This window comes from Corythoichthys intestinalis, unplaced genomic scaffold (genome assembly GCF_030265065.1).
Source record: "Corythoichthys intestinalis isolate RoL2023-P3 unplaced genomic scaffold, ASM3026506v1 HiC_scaffold_26, whole genome shotgun sequence".
NCBI classification, from domain to species: Eukaryota; Metazoa; Chordata; class Actinopteri; order Syngnathiformes; family Syngnathidae; genus Corythoichthys; species Corythoichthys intestinalis.
In genome coordinates this window covers 2147051-2172360 of record NW_026651595.1, presented here as the reverse complement: position 1 = coordinate 2172360, position 25310 = coordinate 2147051, and the positions used below count along the sequence as shown (strand labels likewise).

At 40.8% G+C, this 25310-nt stretch overlaps 1 protein-coding gene across 2 annotated transcripts in view; it reads right to left on the bottom strand.

The window, feature by feature from the left end:
• Positions 1-25310, bottom strand: part of LOC130911314 (lysine-specific demethylase phf2-like) — a 173696-nt gene that overhangs the window by 34275 nt on the left and 114111 nt on the right. For both annotated transcript variants that reach the window (XM_057829196.1, XM_057829195.1), the window contains one exon: positions 20226-20407. In XM_057829196.1, coding sequence (XP_057685179.1) covers positions 20226-20407 — 182 coding nt within the window. The remainder of the gene's footprint in view (positions 1-20225; positions 20408-25310) is intronic.

Here is a 25310-nt window from a genome sequence, read left to right as displayed (position 1 = left end):
TGGGGAAAAAAAAAAAAATGTTGTTTTTTCCCCATTGAAAATGAATGGGAAAAATTTTGGACGTCCATGGCCGTCAATGGCATCGACATCCATATAGTCAATTGAATCTAAGTACATTGGCATCAATAGATTCGACATGCATGGCCGTCAATGGCATCAATGTAATGTAAATTCCATTGGAAATCCCATTGAAATGAATGGGAAATTTTCCCATTAGAAATGAATGGGATAGTTTTTGGCAAATATCCGGGGAACCGTAAATTTTTTCCAAATTCTGTATACAATCTTTATGCCCCCCACCGTCCTGGAATTTTTGATGTCCAAATTATGTGATTTGGTCAAAAATTGTAGGACAAGTAGCGTTTTGAAAAATTTTTTAAAAATCGGAAAATCGCCGTTTACGGGTGAACGGAAAATTTTTTGGGGTCGTTTGAAAAATTCCCATCGTCGCGCGAAAATTCCGGTCGTGTCGATACTTGAACGGTGCCAATCGGCGGTACGGTTCGGGCTGCGCGGCGCGCCGAAAAAACGCGGAGAAACCATTGCATAATAATAATAATAACTAGAAACTGCAATTTCGGGAGAAATTACACACCTTGGTCTTTCCTCTGTGGAGATACAAATCTTAGCCCCACTCAGGTCTATCAATAGAATGGACCATAATGCCAGTCATTGGCACTAAACAACGTTAAAGCCATTAGAAAAGATTGGGAGAATTGGACGTCCATGTCCGTCAATGGCAGCACCCTCCATAATTGTTAATGGAATCGGGGAAGTTTGGGGGACACGTCCTATTGATATCTAGTCATTTTCTGTTGATTTGGGAAAAAAAAAAATTTCCCATTGAAAATGAATGGGAAAAATTTTGGACGTCCATGGACGTCAATGGTATCAACTTACATAAGCGTCAATGGAATCCAAGTACATTGGCATCAATAAAATGAACAAACATGAAGAAATGCCATTGGAAATGAATGGGAAGTTTGGATGTCCATGAACGTCAATGGCATCACCCTCCATAAGCGGCAATGCAATCGGGGACATTTGGGGGACACGTCCTAATGATATCTAGTCATTTTCTGTTGATTTGGGAAAAAAAAAAAAATCCCATTGAAAATGAATGGGAAAAATTTTGGACGTCCATGGACGTCAATGGTATCAACTTACATAAGCGTCAATGGAATCCAAGTACATTGGCATCAATAGAATGAACAAACATTAAGAAATGCCATTGGAAATGTATGGGAAGTTTGGACGTCCATGGACGTCAATGGAATCACCCTCCATAAGCGGCAATGCAATCGGGGACATTTGGGGGACACGTCCTAATGATATCTAGTCATTTTCTGTTGATTTGGGGAAAAAAAAAAAATTCCCATTGAAAATGAATGGGAAAAATTTTGGACGTCCATGGACGTCAATGGTATCAACTTACATAAGCGTCAATGGAATCCAAGTACATTGGCATCAATAGAATGAACAAACATGAAGAAACGCCATTGGAAATTAATGGGAAGTTTGGACGTCCGTGGACGTCAATGGCATCACCCTCCATAAGCAGCAATGCAATCGGGGACATATGGGGGACACGTCCTATTGATATCTAGTCATTTTCTGTTGATTTGGGGGGAAAAAAAAAATTCCCATTGAAAATGAATGGGAAAAATTTTGGACGTCCATGGACGTCAATGGCAGCACCCCCCATAAGCGTCAATAGAGTTGGGGACGTTTGGGGTATACATCCTATTGATATCTCGTCATTTTCTGTTGATTTGGAGAAATTTAGTTTTTTCCCCATTGAAAATGAATGGGAAAAATTTTGGACGTCCATGGAAGTCAATGGCGGCACCCTTCATAAGCGTCAATGGAATTGGGGAAGTTTGGGGGACACGTCCTATTGATATCTGGTCATTTTCTGTTGATTTGGGGAAATTTTGTTTTTTCCCCATTGAAAATGAATGGGAAAAATTTTGGACGTCCGTGGCCGTCAATGGCATCGACATCCATATAGTCAATAGAATCCAAGTACATTGGCATCAGTAGATTTGACATGCATGGCCGTCAATGGCATCAATGCAATGTAAATTCCATTGGAAATCCCATTGGAAGTGAATGGGAACTTTTCCCATTCGAAATGAATGGGATAGTTTTTGGCAAATTTCCGAGGAAGCGTAATTTTTTTCCAAATTCTGTATACAACTTTTATGCCCCTCACCGTCCCGGAATTTTTGATGCCCAAATTATGTGATTTGGTCAAAAATTGTAGGACTAGATACATTTTGAAACTTTTTTTTTTTTCACGGAAAATTGCCGTTTACGGACGAACGGAAAATTTTTCGGGGCCATTTGTAAAGTTTCCTGTGTCACGCGAAAATTCCGGTCGTGCCGATACTTGAACGGTGCCGATCGGTCTAACGGTTCGGGCTGTGAAGCGCGCGTTTTTTTTCCATTCAAAATGAATAGGAAAGTTTTTGGCAAATTTCCGGGGAACCGTAAATTTTTGCCAAATTCTGTATACAACTTTTATGCCCCTCACCGTCCCGGAATTTTTGATGCCCAAATTATGTGATTTGGTCAAAAATTGTAGGACTAGATACATTTTGAAACTTTTTTTATTTTTCGGAAAATTGCCGTTTACGGGCGAACGGAAAATTTTTCGTGGCGGTTTGAAAAATTCCCATCGTCACGCGAAAATTCCGGTCGTGCCGATACTTGAACTGTGCCGATCGGTGCTACGGTTTGGGCTGTGCGTTGGCTCAAAAAAACGCGGAGAATAAGATGAATAAATAATAAGTACAATAAAGTTGCACAATAACAATACCTTGTTCTTTCTTTCAGAAAGACCAAGGTAATAATAATAATAATAATAAAGTTGTAGAATAACATAACCTTGTTCTTTCCTTTGGAAAGACCAAGGTAATAATAAGGCGAATAAAGTTGCAGAATAACAATACCTTGTTCTTTCCATAGGAAAGACCAAGGTAATAACTAGAAACTGCAATTTCGGGAGAAATTACACCTTGGTCTTTCCTCTGTGGAGATACAAATCTTAGCCCCACTCAGGTCTATCAATAGAATGGACCATAATGCCAGTCAATGGCACTAAACAAAGTAAAAGCCATTAGAAAAGATTGGGAGAATTGGACGTCCATGGCCGTCAATGGCGGCACCCTTCATAAGCGTCAATGGAATTGGAGAAGTTTGGGGGACACGTCCTATTGATATCTGGTCATTTTTTGTTGATTTGGGGGGAAAAAAAATTCCCATTGAAAATGAATGGGAAAAATTTTGGAGGTCCATGGACGTCAATGGTATCAACTTACATAAGCGTCAATGGATACCAAGTACATTGGCATCAATAGAATGAAAAAACATGAAGAAATGCCATTGGAAATGAACGGGAAGTTTGGACGTCCGTGGACGTCAATGGCATCACCCTCCATAAGAGGCAATGCAATCGGGGACATTTGGGGGACACGTCCTATTGATATCTAGTCATTTTCTGTTGATTTGGGGAAAAAAAAAAAATTCCCATTGAAAATGAATGGGAAAATTTTTGGACGTCCATGGACGTCAGTGGTATCAACTTACATAAGCGTCAATGGAATCCAAGTACATTGGCATCAATAGAATGAACAAACATGAAGAAATGCCATTGGGATTTAATGGGAAGTTTGGACGTCCATGAACGTCAATGGCATCACCCTCCATAAGCGGCAATGCAATCGGGGACATTTGGGGGACACGTCCTAATGATATCCAGTCATTTTCTGTTGATTTGGGGAAAAAAAAAAAAATTCCCATTGAAAATGAATGGGAAAAATTTTGGACGTCCATGGACGTCAGTGGTATCAACTTACATAAGCGTCAATGGAATCCAAGTACATTGGCATCAATAGAATGAACAAACATGAAGAAATGCCATTGGAAATGAATGGAAATTTTGGACGTCCATGGACGTCAATGGCATCACCCTCCATAAGCGGCAATGCAATCGGGGACATTTGGGGGACACGTGCTAATGATATCTAGTCATTTTTTGTTGATTTGGGGAAAAAAAAAAAATTCCCATTGAAAATGAATGGGAAAAATTTTGGACGTCCATGGACGTCAATGGTATCAACTTACATAGGCGTCAATGGAATCCAAGTACATTGGCATCAATAGAATGAACAAACATGAAGAAATGCCATTGGAAATGAATGGGAAGTTTGGACGTCCATGAACGTCAATGGCATCACCCTCCATAAGCGTAAATGGAATTAGGGACGTTTGGGGTATACGTCCTATTAATATCTGGTCATTTTCTGTTGATTTGGGGAAATTTAGTTTTTTCCCCATTGAAAATGAATGGGAAAATTTTTGGACGTCCATGGACGTCAATGGCAGCACCCCCTATAAGCGTCAATGGAGTTCGGAACGTTTGGGGGAGACGTACTATAGATAACTGGTCATTTTCTGATGATTTGGGGAAATTTATTTTTTTCCCCATTGAAAATGAATGGGAAAATTTTGAACGTCCATGGACGTCAATGGCAGCACCCCCCATAAGCGTCAATGGAGTTGGGGACGTTTGGGGTATACGTCCTATTAATATCTGGTCATTTTCTGTTGATTTGGGGAAATTTAGTTTTTTCCCCATTGAAAATGAATGGGAAAAATTTTGGACGTCCATGGCCGTCAATGGCATCGACATCCATATAGTCAAATGAATCCAAGTATATTGGCATCAATAGATTCGACATGCATGGCCGTCAATGGCATCAATGCAATGTAAAGTCCATTGGAAATACTATTGAAAGTGAATGGGAACTTTTCCCATTGGAAATGAATGGGATAGTTTTTGGCAAATATCCGGAAAACCGTAAATTTTTTCCAAATTCTGTATACAATCTTTATGCCCCCCACCGTCCCGGAATTTTTGATGTCCAAATTATGTGATTTGGTCAAAAATTGTAGGACAAGTAGCGTTTTGAAAAAGTTGTAAAAAATCGGAAAATCGCCGTTTACGGGCGAACGAAAAATTTTTCGGGGTCGTTTGAAAAATTCCCATCGTCGCGCGAAAATTCCGGTCGTGTCGATACTTGAACGGTGCCGATCGGTGGGACGGTTCGGGCTGCGCGGCGCGCCGAAAAAACGCGGAGAAACCATTGCATAATAATAACTAGAAACTGCAATTTCGGGAGAAATTACACACCTTGGTCTTTCCTCTGTGGAGATACAGATCTTAGCCCCACTCAGGTCTATCAGTAGAATGGATCATAATACCAGTCATTGGCACAAAACAAAGTAAAAGCCATTAGAAATCAATGGGAGAATTGGACGTCCATGGACGTCAATGGCGGCACCTTTCATAATTGTTAATGGAATCGGGGAAGTTTGGGGGACACGTCCTAATGATATCTAGTCATTTTCTGTTGATTTGGGAGAAAAAAAAAAATCCCATTGAAAATGAATGGGAAAAATTTTGGACGTCCATGGACGTCAATGGTATCAACTTACATAGGCGTCAATGGAATCCAAGTACATTGGCATCAATAGAATGAAAAAACATGATTAAAAGCCATTAGAAATGAATGGGAAATTTGGACGTCCATGGCCGTCAATGGCATCACCCTCCATAAGAGGCAATGCAATCGGGGACATTTGGGCGACACGTCCTATTGATATCTAGTCATTTTCTGTTGATTTGGGGAAAAAAAAAAAATTCCCATTGAAAATGAATGGGGAAAATTTTGGACGTCCATGGACGTCAATGGTATCAACTTACATAAGCGTCAATGGAATCCAAGTACATTGGCATCAATAGAATGAACAAACATGAAGAAATGCCATTGGAATTGAATGGGAAGTTTGGACGTCCATGGACGTCAATGGAATCACCCTCCATAAGCGGCAATGCAATCGGGGACATTTGGTGGACACGGCCTAATGATATCTAGTCATTTTCTTTTTATTTTGGGAAAAAAAAAAAATTCCTATTGAAAATGAATGGGAAAAATTTTGGACGTCCATGGACGTCAATGGCAGCACCCCCCATAAGCGTCAATGGAGTTGGGGACGTTTGGGGTATACGTCCTATTAATATCTGGTCATTTTCTGTTGATTTGGGGAAATGTAGTTTTTTCCCCATTGAAAATGAATGGGAAAAATTTTGGACGTCCATGGACGTCAATGGCGGCACCCCCTATAAGCCTCAATGGAGTTGGGGACGTTTGGGGGACACGTCCTCTTGATATCTGGTCATTTTCTGTTGATTTGGGGAAATGTAGTTTTTTCCCCATTTAAAATGAATGGGAAAAATTTTGGACGTCCATGGCCGTCAATGGCATCGACATCCATATAGTCAATTGAATCCAAGTACATTGGCATCAATAGATTCGACATGCATGGCCGTCAATGGCATCACTGCAATGTAAAAAAAAAAAAAAAAATTCAATTGGAAATCCCATTGGAAGTGAATGGGAAATGTTCTCATTAGAAATGAATGGGAAAGTTTTTGGCAAGTTTCTGGGAAACCGTAAATTTGTTACAAATGCTGTATACAACTTTTATGCCCCTCACCATCACTGAATTTTTGATGCCCAAATTGTGTGATTTGGTCAAAAATTGAAGGACAAGATACAATTTGAAACTTTTCTTTGTTTCCCATTAAAAATGAATGGGCCAGTTTTTGGCAATTTGCCGGGAAACCGTACATTTTATCAAAAAAAATTTCTCGGTATTTTTTATGCCCCTCACCATCCCGGAATTTTTGACGCCCATCTTGTGTGTTTTCGTCAAAAATTGACGGACTAGTAACAGTTTGAAAGTTGTCTTTTTTTCCCATTAAAAATGAATGGGCAGGTTTTTGGCAAATTTCCGGGGAAATATTTTTTCCAAATTGTGTTAATAACCTTTATTCCCCTCCCCATCCTGGATTTTTTGATGCCCAAATTGTGTGATTTGGTGAAAATTTGTAGGACTAGATACATTTTGAAATTTTATTTTTCTCATTAAAAATGAATGGGCAAGTTTTTGTCAAATTTCTGGGGAACCGTAAATTTTTTTCCAAATTCTGTATACAATCTTTATGCCCCCCACCGTCCCGGAATTTTTGATGTCCAAATTATGTGATTTGGTCAAAAATTGTAGGACAAGTAGCGTTTTGAAAAAGTTGTAAAAAATCGGAAAATCGCCGTTTACGGGCGAACGAAAAAATTTTCGGGGTCGTTTGAAAAATTCCCATCGTCGCGCGAAAATTCCGGTCGTGTCGATACTTGAACGGTGCCGATCGGTGGTACGGTTCGGGCTGCGCGGCGCGCCGAAAAAACGCGGAGAAACCATTGCATAATAATAACTAGAAACTGCAATTTCGGGAGAAATTACACCTTGGTCTTTCCTCTGTGGAGATACAAATCTTAGCCCCACTCAGGTCTATCAATAGAATGGACCATAATGCCAGACAATGGCACTAAACAAAGTAAAAGCCATTCGAAAAGATTGGGAGAATTGGACGTCCATGGCCGTCAATGGCGGCACCCTTCATAAGCGTCAATGGAATTGGAGAAGTTTGGGGGACACGTCCTATTGATATCTGGTCATTTTTTGTTGATTTGGGGAAAAAAAAAAAAATCCCATTGAAAATGAATGGGAAAAATTTTGGACGTCCATGGACGTCAATGGTATCAACTTACATAAGCGTCAATGGAATCCAAGTACATTGGCATCAATAGAATGAACAAACATGAAGAAATGCCATTGGAAATGAATGGGAAGTTTGGACGTCCATGGACGTCAATGGCATCACCCTCCATAAGCGCCAATCCAATCGGGGACATTTGGGGGACACGTCCTATTGATATCTGGTCATTTTTTGTTGATTTGGGGAAAAAAAAAAAATTCCCATTGAAAATGAATGGGAAAAATTTTGGACGTCCATGGACGTCAATGGTATCAACTTACATAAGCGTCAATGGAATCCAAGTACATTGGCATCAATAGAATGAACAAACATGAAGAAATGCCATTGGAAATGAATGGGAAGTTTGGACGTCCATGAACGTCAATGGCATCACCCTCCATAAGCAGCAATGCAATCGGGGACATTTGGGGGACACGTCCTAATGATGTCTAGTCATTTTCTTTTGATTTGGGGAAAAAAAAAAAATTTCCCATTGAAAATGAATGGGAAAAATTTTGGACGTCCATGGACGTCAATGGTATCAACTTACATAAGCGTCAATGGAATCCAAGTACATTGGCATCAATAGAATGAACAAACATGAAGAAATGCCATTGGGATTTAATGGGAAGTTTGGACGTCCATGAACGTCAATGGCATCACCCTCCATAAGCGGCAATGCAATCGGGGACATTTGGGGGACACGTCCTAATGATATCTAGTCATTTTCTGTTGATTTGGGGAAAAAAAAAAAATTCCCATTGGAAATGAATGGGAAGTTTGGACGTCCATGAACGTCAATGGCATCACCCTCCATAAGCGTAAATGGAATTGGGGACGTTTGGGGTATACGTCCTATTAATATCTGGTCATTTTCTGTTGATTTGGGGAAATTTAGTTTTTTCCCCATTGAAAATGAATGGGAAAATTTTTGGACGTCCATGGACGTCAATGGCAGCACCCCCTATAAGCGTCAATGGAGTTCGGAACGTTTGGGGGAGACGTACTATTGATAACTGGTCATTTTCTGATGATTTGGGGAAATTTAGTTTTTTCCCCATTGAAAATGAATGGGAAAAATTTTGGACGTCCATGGACGTCAATGGCAGCACCCCCCATAAGCGTCAATGGAGTTGGGGACGTTTGGGGTACACGTCCTGTTAATATCTGGTCATTTTCTGTTGATTTGGGGAAATGTAGTTTTTTCCCCATTGAAAATGAATGGGAAAAATTTTGGACGTCCATGGCCGTCAATGGCATCGACATCCATATAGTCAAATGAATCCAAGTACATTGGCATCAATAGATTCGACATGCATGGCCGTCAATGGCATCAATGCAATGTAAAGTCCATTGGAAATACTATTGAAAGTGAATGGGAACTTTTCCCATTGGAAATGAATGGGATAGTTTTTGGCAAATATCCGGAGAACCGTAAATTTTTTCCAAATTCTGTATACAATCTTTATGCCCCCCACTGTCCCGGAATTTTTGATGTCCAAATTATGTGATTTGGTCAAAAATTGTAGGACAAGTAGCGTTTTGAAAAAGTTGTAAAAAATCGGAAAATCGCCGTTTACGGGCGAACGAAAAATTTTTCGGGGTCGTTTGAAAAATTCCCATCGTCGCGCAAAAATTCCGGTCGTGTCGATACTTGAACGGTGCCGATCGGTGGTATGGTTCGGGCTGCGCGGCGCGCCGAAAAAACGCGGAGAAACCATTGCATAATAATAATAATAACTAGAAACTGCAATTTCGGGAGAAATTACACACCTTGGTCTTTCCTCTGTGGAGATACAGATCTTAGCCCCACTCAGGTGTATCAATAGAATGGATGATAATGCCAGTCATTGGCAAAAAACAAAGTAAAAGCCGTTAGAAATGAATGGGAGAATTGGACGTCCATGGACGTCAATGGCGGCACCTTTCATAATTGTTAATGGAATCGGGGAAGTTTGGGGGACACGTCCTAATGATATCTAGTCATTTTCTGTTGATTTGGGGAAAAAAAAAAAAATTCCCATAGAAAATGAATGGGAAAATTTTTGGACGTCCATGGACGTCAATGGTATCAACTTACATAAGCGTCAATGGAATCCAAGTACATTGGCATCAATAAAATGAAAAAACATGAAGAAATGCCATTGGAAATGAATGGGAAGTTTGGACGTCCATGAACGTCAATGGCATCACCCTCCATAAGCGGCAATGCAATCGGGGACATTTGGGGGACACGTCCTAATGATATCTAGTCATTTTCTGTTGATTTGGGGGAAAAAAAAAAAATTCCCATAGAAAATGAATGGGAAAAATTTTGGACGTCCATGGACGTCAATGGTATCAACTTACATAAGCGTCAATGGAATCCAAGTACATTGGCATCAATAGAATGAACAAATATGAAGAAATGCCTTTGGAAATGATTGGGAAGTTTGGACGTCCATGGACGTCAATGGCATCACCCCCCATAAGCGGCAATGCAATCGGGGACATTTGGGGGACACGTCCTAATGATATCTAGTCATTTTCTGTTGATTTGGGGAAAAAAAAAAATTTCCCATTAAAAATGAATGGGTAAAATTTTGGACGTCCATGGACGTCAATGGCAGCACCCCCCATAAGCGTCAATGGAGTTGGGGACGTTTGGGGTATACGTCCTATTGATATCTGGTCATTTTCTGTTGATTTGGAGAAATGTAGTTTTTTCCCCATTGAAAATGAATGGGAAAAATTTTGGACGTCCATGGACGTCAATGGTATCAACTTACATAAGCGTCAATGGAATCCAAGTACATTGGCATCAATAGAATGAACAAACATGAAGAAATGCCATTGGAAATGAATGGGAAGTTTGGACGTCCATGAACGTCAATGGCATCACCCTCCATTAGCGGCAATCCAAGTACATTGGCATCAATAGAATGAACAAACATGAAGAAATGCCATTGGAAATGAATGGGAAGTTTGGACGTCCATGAACATCAATGGCATCACCCTCCATTAGCGGCAATGCAATTGGGGACATTTGGGGGACATGTCCTATTGACATCTGGTCATTTTGTTTTGATTTTGGGAAAAAAAAAAAATTCCTATTGAAAATGAATGGGAAAAATTTTGGACGTCCATGGACGTCAATGGCAGCAACCCACATAAGCGTCAATGGAGTTGGGGACGTTTGGGGTTTACGTCCTATTAATATCTGGTCATTTTCTGTTGATTTGGGGAAATTTAGTTTTTTCCCCATTGAAAATGAATGGGAAAATTTTTGGACGTTCATCGAAGTCAATGGCGGCACCCTTCATAAGCGTCAATGGAGTTGGGGACGTTTGGGGTTTACGTCCTATTGATATCTGGTCATTTTCTGTTGATTAGGGGAAATTGTATTTTGTCCCCATTGAAAATGAATGGGAAAAATTTTGGACGTCCATGGCCGTCAATGGCATCGACATCCATATAGTCAATAGAATCCAAGTACATTGGCATCAATAGATTTGACATGCATGGCCGTCAATGGCATCAATGCAATGTAAATTCCATTGAAATCCCATTGTAAGTGAATGGGAACTTTTCCCATTAGAAATGAATGGGAGAGTTTTTGGCAAATTTCCGGGGAACCGTAAAGTTTTGCCAAATTCTGTATACAACTTTTATGCCCCTCACCGTCCCGGAATTTTTGATACCCAAATTATGTGATTTGGTCAAAAATTGTAGGACTAGATACATTTTTAAACTTTTTTTTTTTTCCGGAAAATTGCCGTTTACGGGCGAACGGAAAATTTTTCGGGGGATTTTGAAAAAGTCCCCGCGTCGCGCGAAAAATCCGGTCGTGTCAATACTTGAATGGTGCCGATCGGTGGTACGGTTCGGGCTGCGCGGCGCGCCGAAAAAACGCAGAGAATAAGATGATGATATAATAAATAATAATAATAATAACTAGAAACTGCAATTTCGGGAGAAATTACACACCTTGGTCTTTCCTCTGTGGAGATACAGATCTTAGCCCCACTCAGGTCTATCAATAGAATGGATCATAATGCCAGTCATTGGCAAAAAACAAAGTAAAAGCCGTTAGAAATGAATGGGAGAATTGGACGTCCATGGACGTCAATGGCGGCACCTTTCATAATTGTTAATGGAATCGGGGAAGTTTGGGGGACACGTCCTAATGATATCTAGTCATTTTCTGTTGATTTGGGAAAAAAAAAAAAAATTCCCATAGAAAATGAATGGGAAAAATTTTGGACGTCCATGGACGTCAATGGTATCAACTTACATAAGCGTCAATGGAATCCAAGTACATTGGCATCAATAAAATGAACAAACATGAAGAAATGCCATTGGAAATGAATGGGAAGTTTGGACGTCCATGAACGTCAATGGCATCACCCTCCATAAGCGGCAATGCAATCGGGGACATTTGGGGGACACGTCCTAATGATATCTAGTCATTTTCTGTTGATTTGGGAAAAAAAAAAAATTCCCGTTGAAAATGAATGGGAAAAATTTTGGACGTCCATGGCCGTCAATAGTATCAACTTACATAAGTGTCAATGGAATCCAAGTACATTGGCATCAATAGAATGAACAAACATGAAGAAATGACATTGGAAATGAATGGTAAGTTTGGACGTCCATGGACGTCAATGGCATCATCCTCCATAAGCGGCAATGCGATCGGGGACATTTGGGGGACACGTCCTAATGATATCTAGTCATTTTCTGTTGATTTGGGGGGGAAAAAAAATTTCCCATTGAAAATGAATGGGAAAAATTTTGGACGTCCATGGACGTCAATGGTATCAACTTACATAAGCGTCAATGGAATCCAAGTACATTGGCATCAATAGAATGAACAAACATGGAGAAACGCCATTGGAAATTAATGGGAAGTTTGGACGTCCGTGGACGTCAATGGCATCACCCTCCATAAGCAGCAATGCAATCGGGGACATATGGGGGACACGTCCTATTGATATCTAGTCATTTTCTGTTGATTTGGGGAAAAAAAAAAATTCCCATTGAAAATGAATGGGAAAAATTTTGGACGTCCATGGACGTCAATGGCAGCACCCCCCATAAGCGTCAATAGAGTTGGGGACGTTTGGGGTATACGTCCTATTGATATCTGGTCATTTTCTGTTGATTTGGAGAAATTTATTTTTTTCCCCATTGAAAATGAATGAGAAAAATTTTGGACGTCCATGGAAGTCAATGGCGGCACCCTTCATAAGCGTCAATGGAATTGGGGAAGTTTGGGGGACACGTCCTATTGATATCTGGTCATTTTCTGTTGATTTGGGGAAATTTTGTTTTTTCCCCATTGAAAATGAATGGGAAAAATTTTGGACGTCCATGGCCGTCAATGGAATCGACATCCATATAGTCAATTGAATCCAAGTACATTGGCATCAGTAGATTCGACATGCATGGCCGACAATGGCATCAATGCAATGTAAATTCCATTGGAAATCCCATTGGAAGTGAATGGGAACTTTTCCCATTCGAAATGAATGGGATAGTTTTTGGCAAATTTCCGAGGAAGCGTAATTTTTTTCCAAATTCTGTATACAACTTTTATGCCCCTCACCGTCCCGGAATTTTTGATGCCCAAATTATGTGATTTGGTCAAAAATTGTAGGACTAGATACATTTTAAAACTTTTTTTTTTTTCCGGAAAATTGCCGTTTACGGGCGAACGGAAAATTTTTCGGGGGATTTTGAAAAATTCCCATCGTCGCGCAAAAAATCCGGTCGTGTCAATACTTGAACGGTGCCGATCGGTGCTATGGTTTGGGCTGCGCGGCGCGCCGAAAAAACGCGGAGAATAAGATGATGATATAATAAATAATAATAATAATAATAAGGCGAATAAAGTTGCAGAACAGCACTACCTGGACTTTCCATAGGAAAGACCCAGGTAATAAATAATAATAAGGCGAATAAAGTTGCAGAATAACAATACCTTGTTCTTTCCATAGGAAAGACCAAGGTAATAATAAAAAGTACAATAAAGTTGTACAACAACATAACCTTGTTCTTTCCCTTGGAAAGACCAAGGTAATAATAAGGCGAATAAAGTTGCAGAATAACAATACCTTGCTCTTTCCATAGGAAAGACCAAGGTAATAAATAATAATAATAACTAGAAACTGCAATTTCGGGAGAAATTACACCTTGGTCTTTCCTCTGTGGAGATACAAATCTTAGCCCCACTCAGGTCTATCAATAGAATGGACCATTATGCCAGTCAATGGCACTAAACAAAGTAAAAGCCATTAGAAATCAATGGGAGAATTGGACGTCCATGGACGTCAATGGCATCACCCTCCATAAGCCTAAATGGAATTGGGGACGTTTGGGGGAAACGTCCTATTGATATCTAGTCATTTTCTGTTGATTTGGGGGAAAAAAAAAATTCCCATTGAAAATGAATGGGAAAATTTTTGCACGTCCATGGACGTCAATGGTATCAACTTACATAAGCGTCAATGGATACCAAGTACATTGGCATCAATAGAATGAACAAACATGAAGAAATGCCATTGGAAATGAATGGGAAGTTTGGACGTCCGTGGACGTCAATGGCATCACCCTCCATAAGAGGCAATGCAATCGGGGACATTTGGGGGACACGTCCTATTGATATCTAGTCATTTTTTGTTGAATTGGGGAAAAAAAAAAAATTCCCATTGAAAATGAATGGGAAAAATTTTTGACGTCCATGGACGTCAATGGTATCAACTTACATAAGCGTCAATGGAATCCAAGTACATTGGCATCAATAGAATGAACAAACATGAAGAAATGCCATTGGAAATGAATGGGAAGTTTGGACGTCCGTGGACGTCAATGGCATCACCCTCCATAAGAGGCAATGCAATCGGGGACATTTGGGGGACACGTCCTAATGATATCTAGTCATTTTCTGTTGATTTGGGGAAAAAAAAAAATTCCCATTGAAAATGAATGGGAAAATTTTTGGACGTCCATGGACGTCAATGGTATCAACTTACATAAGCGTCAATGGAATCCAAGTACATTGGCATCAATAGAATGAACAAACATGAAGAAATGCCATTGGAAATGAATGGGAAGTTTGGACGTCCATGAACGTCAATGGCATCACCCTCCATAAGCAGCAATGCAATCGGGGACATTTGGGGGACACGTCCTAATGATGTCTAGTCATTTTCTGTTGATTTGGGGAAAAAAAAAAATTTCCCATTGAAAATGAATGGGAAAAATTTTGGACGTCCATGGACATCAATGGTATCAACTTACATAAGCGTCAATGGAATCCAAGTACATTGGCATCAATAGAATGAACAAACATGAAGAAATGCCATTGGGATTTAATGGGAAGTTTGGACGTCCATGAACGTCAATGGCATCACCCTCCATAAGCGGCAATGCAATCGGGGACATTTGGGGGACACGTCCTAATGATATCTAGTCATTTTCTGTTGATTTGGGGAAGAAAAAAAAAATTCCCATTGAAAATGAATGGGAAAATTTTTGGACGTCCATGGACGTCAATGGCAGCACCCCCCATAAGCGTCAATGGAGTTGGGGACGTTTGGGGTATATGTCCTATTAATATCTGGTCATTTTCTGTTGATTTGGGGAAATTTAGTTTTTTCCCCATTGAAAATGAATGGGAAAATTTTTGGACGTCCATGGACGTCAATGGCAGCACCCCCTATAAGCGTCAATGGAGTTCGGAACGTTTGGGGGAGACGTACTATTGATAACTGGTCATTTTCTGATGATTTGGGGAAATTTAGATTTTTCCCCATTGAAAATGAATGGGAAAAATTTTGGACGTCCATGGACGTCAATGGCAGCACCCCCCATAAGCGTCAATGGAGTTGGGGACGTTTGGGGTATACGTCCTATTAATATCTGGTCATTTTCTGTTGATTTGGGGAAATTTAGTTTTTTCCCCATTGAAAATGAATGGGAAAAATTTTGGACGTCCATGGCCGTCAATGGCATCGACATCCATATAGTCAAATGAATCCAAGTACATTGGCATCAATAGATTCGACATGCATGGCCGTCAATGGCATCAATGCAATGTAAAGTCCATTGGAAATACTATTGAAAGTGAATGGGAACTTTTCCCATTGGAAATGAATGGGATAGTTTTTGGCAAATATCCGGAGAACCGTAAATCTTTTCCAAATTCTGTATACAATCTTTATGCCCCCCACCGTCCCGGAATTTTTGATGTCCAAATTATGTGATTTGGTCAAAAATTGTAGGACAAGTAGCGTTTTGAAAAAGTTGTAAAAAATCGGAAAATCGCCGTTTACGGGCGAACGAAAAATTTTTCGGGGTCGTTTGAAAAATTCCCATCGTCGCGCGAAAATTCCGGTCGTGTCGATACTTGAACGGTGCCGATCGGTGGTACGGTTCGGGCTGCGCGGCGCGCCGAAAAAACGCGGAGAAACCATTGCATAATAATAATAATAAAGTTGTAGAATAACATAACCTTGTTCTTTCTTTCAGAAAGACCAAGGTAATAATAATAAGGCGAATAAAGTTGCAGAATAACAATACCTTGCTCTTTCCATAGGAAAGACCAAGGTAATAATAATAATAAAGTTGTAGAATAACATAACCTTGTTCTTTCCTTTGGAAAGACCAAGGTAATAATAATAATAAGACGAATAAAGTTGCAGAACAGCACTACCTGGACTTTCCATAGGAAAGACCCAGGTAATAATAATAAAAAGTACAATAAAGTTGTACAACAACATAACCTTGTTCTTTCCCTTGGAAAGACCAAGGTAATAAAAAGTACAATAAAGTTGTACAACAACATAACCTTGTTCTTTCCCTTGGAAAGACCAAGGTAATAAGGAAGAAAAAGTGCGATAAAGTTGTAGAATATCATTACCTTGTTCTTTCCTTTGGAAAGACCAAGGTAATAAAGAATAATAATAAAGAAGTACAATAAAGTTGTACAACAACATAACCTTGTTCTTTCCCTTGGAAAGACCAAGGTAATAAAGTTGTAGCATAACAATACCTTGTTCTTTCCTTCGGAAAGACCAAGGTAATAATAATAAAGTTGCACAATAACAATACCTTGTTCTTTCCCTTGGAAAGACCAAGGTAATAATAATAAAGTTGTACAACAACATAACCTTGTTCTTTCCTTCAGAAAGACCAAGGTAATAAAGAATAATAATAAAGAAGTACAATAAAGTTGTACAACAACATAACCTTGTTCTTTCCCTTGGAAAGACCAAGGTAATAAACCGATTTTTTTTCATTGACACGGCCACGTTGTGTTGAAGAAACGTATGCGGCGACCCGTTGCCGACCATTACGGTACGTGACGTCACCGTTTTGTTTTGGTAATACTTCACTCTAATCGGCCGAATGATTTCGTCTGTGTTAAATTCTGCTTTTTTCACTCTTCATAAAGCACAGAATTTAGTTTCTTGAACTCATTTGAGTCGACGTTTATTGCAGCTCCGCAATTCGGACCTTAACAAATGTAAGGACACACACTTCCTGTGTCCGTCAACTATATCGGTCCCTCGGGAAACTCAAACCCAAATAACAATAGTTCCTTTTGATACTGTCGTGTTGACAGCTATGAGCTCTCACGGATTTCCGACTTACGTTCTCACTTTCATTTTACCGTATCAATCCATGGAAGAAACATTTATTCATCATGAGGAAACGAGCAAGTTATACAGCAGCCTTTAAAAGAAAAGTCACATCTGTTTTGTTTTCTCCTAGATTCTGGTAAGTTGGAGAAGTTGTCAAATCATATTATTACTGTAAATATTGTCAGTTTACGGTAATGTTTTGAACTACCAATGTGCTATGCTTGTGCTGTGTTTCACCAGTCAGTAAAATGACATCTCTGTATCTGTACACAAGCTCTGTTTTCTTCTAAAATTAGGGTGCGCGTTATAAATGGGTACAATAATTTTCCCGAGATTTTACAAGTCAATTTGGGGTGCGCATTATACACGGGTGCGCCTTATATTCGGGAAATTACGGTATATACACATATATACACATACACAGTATTGGCCAAAAGTGGAGACACCTCAAAGGTGCATACTTTGAAGAATGTAGAACACAAAACCTGTTTTCAGTTATTTCACTTTTTTTGCCATTCCACATGTTCGTTCATAGTTTTGATGTCTTCAGTGAGAATTTACAATAGCAGTGAAAATATATAAAACGCAAAAATTATGAAGTGTGTCCAAACTTTTGACTTTCGTTTCAGTCTTCAACATGCTTCTCCCCCCAGTCCCACAAATGTAAAACTCCGCCTATGATTGCAAACTAACTATAACATGTACATAAATACACATATTATAAAGGCTGGTTGCAAACTGTAGAAGTGCTGGCTGTCTCGTTACCTGTCGGCTTTGTTTCGAGTTTTTTTCGCGACGCGTTGTGAGAGACGAGACGAGACGAGGCAGCGAAAACAGAATGATATAGCCAGTTACTCACTTCTGAATCTACGACGAGCGACCAATTAGGGGCCTGTGTGCAAGAAGGGGCTGGACCAAATAATGACACTTCCCGTTCAATTATACTGCTAAGCGGTCTTTGGTGATTCGTTTGGTAACGTCAATTCCTGTTCACTAACCGAACGATTCATTTGGGCGGGTGGGGGAATGAGGGTGGCAAACGATTCGTTGAACGATTTGTTTGAACAAATCTTTTTACTGAATGAACCGGAATGGATTCGTTTACTCAAGTGAACGATATCGCTTCACTATGTGACAGACGGCGCGCACGCAGCATGTTAATACATGTGACCCGTTTTTTTTCCGATGAGAAAACGTGAGATGTGATGTCACTCCTAAACTTAAGAGCAGTATTTTCTATTCAAATGCTCTTCGTACGTGACTACAGTATTCTTCATTCTACATACAGTATGAGGCAACAACAAAATAGTACCGCACAGGCACTGAGGAAACTAACTTTAATCAGATTACTGGCTTGGAAAAATGAACGCGTTAGATTGCTCGTTACTGAAAAAAACTAATCAGATTACAGTAACGCGTAGTAACGCCTTACTGACAACACTGGCTATCATAGCAGTTTCATGGCGCAATATACCCCAGACTATTTTTAATTCATCCGTTTTACCCTGGAGAACCCCGTTTACGGTAGGGTGACCAAACATCCTCTTTTGCCCGGACCTGTCCTACTTTCACGTAGTATCCTTGTCGTCCGGGCAGGTTTTATAAATTCATAAAAATGTCCGGTTTTTATGATTTTTCACGGGACCAATTTGAAGAGAATCCCTCCTGCCGCTGGGTGGCAGCGCCTGCCTGCGATGGCATGTCTCCTAGTAGTAGGGAGGGAAGGAGCAATTCTTGTTTTTGTTGGCAGTTTACCCCTATCATGAGGCATTACCGCCATCTACTGGGTTGACGATTTGGCCACAACGCCTGCCCAGTTAAGTTTTTTTTACGATAAATACGTATATAATGGCAACTGTTGACTTCTGTCGGAGCTTTGACTCTAAAATCCCATTTGGTGTCGCATCCTTGCGCTGCCGATGATGATAAACTTTTATAGCAAAGTTTGATTTTTGCCTCAGCTAGCTATCAGTAAGCTAAACCACGCTTTATGGCATTATGGGAAACGTAGTTTTGAACTGCTACATTTGGAAACATGCTGGTTGAATAGTTTGTCAGTTTATTTCGGTTATTGTTTGTGTGCAATCTAGAACATTGAATGAGAATATCAATTGAATGTGAATAACAATTTGTCAAGGACAATTGTCGTGATAATAATTTATAAAAATGTTTAGTTGGCACCTAGCCTACTTAGTCATTAATTATTATTTTTTTCAATCTGCATTTTTCCATCCAGAGTGAGGGGGCACACTTTAAATAGATTAAAGTGATATAGGCATCTTTGAGCGAACTTCAAGTAAAATTCAAGTATCTTGAGGCCGGGCTGAGTGTCCTCTTTTTTGGAACTCAAAATATGGTCACCCTAGTTTACGGGCACATCACAACCACTTTTGTTTCAATCCAGCCATAAAAAGAAGGTAAGTAATATATATATTATATACATTATTAGAATTATCTATAATTATTTAGCTTAGAATCATTAATTGATGTCTAATATTTATTTTTAAAAAGAAAAACGATTTAAAAAAGTTATTCAATCGCGTAATTTTAACTTTTAAAGAAATTATGTCACAATGAAAAAATTGTGTCTATAAATAACTATCGCTCAATTGTGTTTTTTTGTTACTGTCGCATTTTTTGCGATATTTTAGATAATAAGTAATCGATCCAAACAAAGAAGATTCAATAAAAAAACTTTTAAAAAGGTAAAAATTTGAAAAAGAAAATCTCGACCATTAAATTTTGCCAATGACTTCCACGTCACGCCACTTGAAAAATGTAAATATTTTGGTATTGGAATGTAACCCCTAAAGTTCCCCTGGAAATGCATTTAAAAAAATTTTTTTTTTTTTCACAGATTATTAACACATTTTAGCTCTCTAATGTAATGTAATGTAATGTAATGTAATGTAATATAATGTCTGAAATCTACTTACCTATTGGTACTGTAATCCATTCCGCCCACTTGCTTGCTGGCTTGCAGTAAGTCAAGGATCCCTGTCGCACTCCCACTTTTTCTTTTCTTTCTTTTCATGTTTAAATTGCGACTTTTACCATCAGGCTTGGCGTCTGTGTCTATATGTAGAGTTTCTTCATCTGAAGAATCAGCACTCTGATTCTAGAAAAAAGAAACCCAATACCAAGTAAATAGACATTTTAAAAAAAGTACAATATATAAATACAATTGCTGCAGATCACCCTGCAAAGTGAAATTTGACAAACAAAACTCAACTGTAAAATGGAAGAGTGATTACAGTAATCTATACTGTATTTTCCAGATTATCAGTAACACTTTTTATAGTTTTCATTGATTGGCTGGACCGGCAATTCAAGTGACTGATGGGTTATTCCAGAGTTGGAGTAAATGTTGAATTCAAATTCTTAAAAAAATAAGCCTTCACTTTTCTGTTTTTCTGCTACTTATTCATTATTGATAGGTAATGAATTGTCAAAGGCTCATCTTAAAATGAATGGTAAAAAAATGTTCAATCAAAGTTGAGTTTTATAAAAATATGTGTAACAGAGGAGAGGACATCATTTGCTCTCTTAGAAAACTAATGACGTAAGCTTCAGCGTATCATGTGATTGCAAGCATGTTGTAGGACACGTTGCAAGACAAATATCAAATGTCATAAAAATAAAAATGTCACGTGCATATATTGCAGAAAGTTGATGTTTCATTTTCTGTACACATAATATCAACTTTCATTGCCATGCGGATTACACTCGACTCGACATTTCCTCGACAACTCACCACCCTCCCTCCCACCTTCCTCTCTTATCCCCTGTTTAGAAAACATCAACTCATGGCTCTTCACAAACTTCCTACTACTCAACAGTTCAAAATCAGAAGTCCTTGTACTAGGCACCCACACTATCCTCAAAAATTACATTTATTTCTCCATTGCCATCAAAGATGTATCCATCTCCCCCTCAACTCAGGTTAAGAGTCTGGGTGTCATCCTCGACAGCATGCTTTCCTTCTGCTCCCATATCAATTCAATTCAATTCAATTTTATTTGTATAGCCCTCAATTACAACAGATGTCTCAAAGGACTTTACAGAGGCAATATGATACACAATTAGAAATGAAGCAACAAAGATGTTCAAGTCCTGGGTATCCCCTATACTTAGACCCTCCATGCCGGCAAGGAAAAACTCCATAAACTCCAGAGTCAATTGGGAGAAAAATGAGAAACCTCGGGGAGTACCACAGTCAGGAGAGATCCACTCCCAGGACGGATAGACAGGAACCCCAGAACTGCTAATAGGAATTAGCAGGCGAAATTACAGTCTGTAAAAATGCAGTGGAGTAAAGGAGCAAGAAGAGGTCCATCTAGCCAGATGAGACGGGGGTAGCAGCGAGGACGTCTATCCAGCCAGGGGTCCGGACAGTCAGGAGGCTGCAGCTGAAAAATAGCCCCTTTTATGTCTCTAAATCAGCCCACTTCCATCTTTGCAATATTTCTCGTCTCCGTTCATCTCTCAGTCCTCAGACTGCCGCCACTCTTGTTTGCAGCCTAGTCACCTCCCGGATCAAGTAATGCAACTCACTGCTCTTTGGTCTCCTTCATAAATACCTCCAGAAACTGTAGCTCCTCCAAACCTCTGCAGCATGCCTAATCACAGGAACCACACCACAACACCCCCATCCTACGTCAACTTCATTGGCTCCCAAACAAAGAATTAATTACAAAATACTCCTCATCGCTTTCAAAGTGATTAACGGCCTGGCTTCCGTCAACACAGTAAAAAAGGTGCGTCTGTTTAAAATCTTTGAAGTTTTGGGAACATATTACTACGGGAATGAGAGACTTCCAGCCACGGTCTCGGATTGAGGAAGGCGGATGTGACCTTAACGGGAGACATCATGTTCACTATACAACCACAGTATGCAAATGGACAGTCGATTTAGCTGATTTTGCAGATTAATTCGTTTAATGTCCTGCAGGCTTTTGTTGCTACACCAGGAAAAGTGGTGTGAGGCGCTTTGGATTTCCAAAAGATCCTGTTCACTGCGAAGAATGGGCAAAACAAGTCCGACAATCAAGGGACCATTCGACGGATAAGCTACGTGTTTTATGTTACGTCAAATACTGGGATCATGGCACGCGTAAGGATAACATAAGGAGGTGGCTTGCATTTTGTGGGTGACAATGCTCCCTGTCCACCAAGAAGGTGGGAGTGGCCACCTCCCTCGGCCGACGACCGGCGGCTTGTCGCACACCATGGTCGCTGGCCGATGAAGAAGGGAGTGGCTGTGCTTGTGCCCCCCGCTCCCGTCTCAGGTTCTCCATTGTGTTGAGAATTCCACCCCCCCTCCGCCCAATTCACGTGCCCGCCGAGAGAGCGCTATCCTCGGCTTGGGCCCGGGGAGCCCCCCGCTCTCGTCTCAGGTTCTCAATTGTGTCGAGACTTTCACCCCCCTCGGCCCTCTTCGAGTGCCCGACTAGAGGAGCCCCCTGCTCTCGTCTGAGGTTTGCGATTGTGTCGAGACTTCCAGCCCCTCGGCCTAACTCGCATGCCCGCCAAGAGCGCGCGATCCTTGGCTTGGGCCCGGGGAGCCCCCCGCTCTCGTCTCAGGTTCTCAATTGTGTCAAGACTTCCACCCTCCTCGGCCCTCTTCGAGTGCCCGACTAGAGGACGCTATCCTCGGCTTGGGCCCGGGGAGCCCCCCGCTCTCGTCTCAGGTTCTCAATTGTGTCGAGACTTTCACCCCCCTCGGCCCTCTTCGAGTGCCCGACTAGAGGACGCTATCCTCGGCTTGGGCCCGGGGAGCCCCCCGCTCTCGTCTCCAGTTCTCGATTGTGTCAAGACTTCCAACCCCCCTCAGCCCTCTTCGCGTGCATACCGAGAGAGCGCTATCCTCAGTTTAGGCTTGGGCAGCCATGTGCGCTGACGTCGGGCGGTCCACTGAGAATACATCATTTTCGGCGATCATTCCCCTGCTGTGTCCCCTGCCACGAGTACTCCTGCCAGGGCCACAGCAAGGGAACAACGAGCCCAAACTTGCTCGCCGCTGGGGCTGGTCGATCGGTGAAAGCAATCACCCTTGCCGCCGTATGTGAGTCGGGGTAGTTTTGTGTGATTTTTCGTTTTTGAAAGGCGAGTAAGAGCCTTGGAAGAGCCATTCGGTTTGGGTTAGCATGTAGCCAAGCTCTTAGTCTCCGAGTCCCCGCAGGGAAATGACAAGAGCCGAACTAACTCCGCGGGCATGAATACCGAAGTCGGCAGTTTTGACCATTATGCAGTAATTTAGCCCTGTCTTACTGAATTAATATATTCCATTTAGTAAAAGACTTATTTGTCATGACCATACAATTTATTTAGCAATTGGGGAAAATATTTAAAAGAATATACTGTATAAAAATTGGAGTAGAGATACGAACAATGATGACATTTTGCAGTCTGCTCTCTGTTGCCTTTTTCTCGTTCTGAGTCTTCCTCCTCCTCCAAATACGACTCAAACATACACCCACCGGCCACTTTATTAGGTACACCATGCTAGTAACGGGTTGGACCCCCTTTTGCTTTCAGAACTGCCTCAATTTTTCGTGGCATAGATTCAACAAGGTGCTGGAAGCATTCCTCAGAGAGTTTGGTCCATATTGACATGATGGCATCACAGAGTTGGTGCAGATTTGTCTGCTGGACATCCATGATGCGAATCTCCCGTTCCACCACATCCCATAGATACTCTATTGGATTGAGATCTGGTGACTGTGGAGGCCATTTGAGTACAGTGAACTCATTGTCATGTTCAAGAAACCAGTCTGAGATGATTCCAGCCTAATGACATGGCACATTATCCTGCTGAAAGTAGCCATCAGAAATTGGGTACATTGTGATCATAAAGGGATGGACATGGTCAGCAACAATACTCAGGATGGCGAGATAGTGTAAAGCGCTTTGAGCACCTTGAAAGGTGGAAAAGCGCTATATAAGTATAACACCAAAACACCAAAGGTAGGCTGTGGCATTCCAAACGATACTCAATTGGTACCAAGGGGCCCAAAGAGTGCCAAGAAAATATTCCCCACATCATTACACCACCACCACCAGCCTGAACCGTTGATACAAGGCAGGATGGATCCATGCTTTCATGTTGTTGACGCCAAATTCTGACCCTACCATCCGAATTTTGCAGCAGAAATCGAGACTCATCAGACCAGGCAACATTTTCCCAATCTTCTATTGTCCAATTTCGATGAGCTTGTGCAAATTGTAGCCTCAGTTTTCTGTTCTTAGCTGATAGGAGCGGCACCTGGCGTGGTCTTCTGCTGCTGTAGCCCATCTGCCTCAAAGTTCGACGTACTGTGCGTTCAGAGATGCTCTTCTGCCTACCTTGGTTGTAACGGGTGGTTATTTGAGTCACTGTTGCCTTTCTATCAGCTCGAACCAGTCTGGCCATTCTCCTCTGACCTCTGGCATCAACAAGGCATTTCCGCCCACAGAACTGCCGCTCACTGGATATTTTTTCTTTTTCGGACCATTCTCTGTAAACCTTAGAGATGGTTGTGCGTGAAAATCCCAGGAGATCAGCAGTTTCTGAAATACTCAGACCAGCCCTTCTGGCACCAACAACCATGCCACGTTCAAAGTCACTCAAATCACCTTTCTTCCCCATACTGATACTCGGTTTGAACTGCAGGAGATTGCCTTAAACCATGTCTACATGCCTAAATGCACTGAGTTGCTGCCATGTGATTGGCTGATTAGAAATTAAGTGTTAACAAGCAGTTGGACAGATTTACCTTATATAGTTGCCGGTGAGTGTATATGGCTGTATGCCACAGGCTTCCTTTAGATCGACAATATCACTTGAAAGATCTCCACTTGAACCAGAATCGCTGAAAAACGCTTCTTCCTCCTTTGAGCTAAATCTGCTGAAATCAGTCTTTTGCTGACGTCATCGCTCAGATGGAGGCCCCAGAGCTATATAATGATAGGAGTAGCTAAACTGGAGATTAAAAACTCATGTCTCGTCATCTGCTCTTTGCCAAATTGTTGCATATAACTAT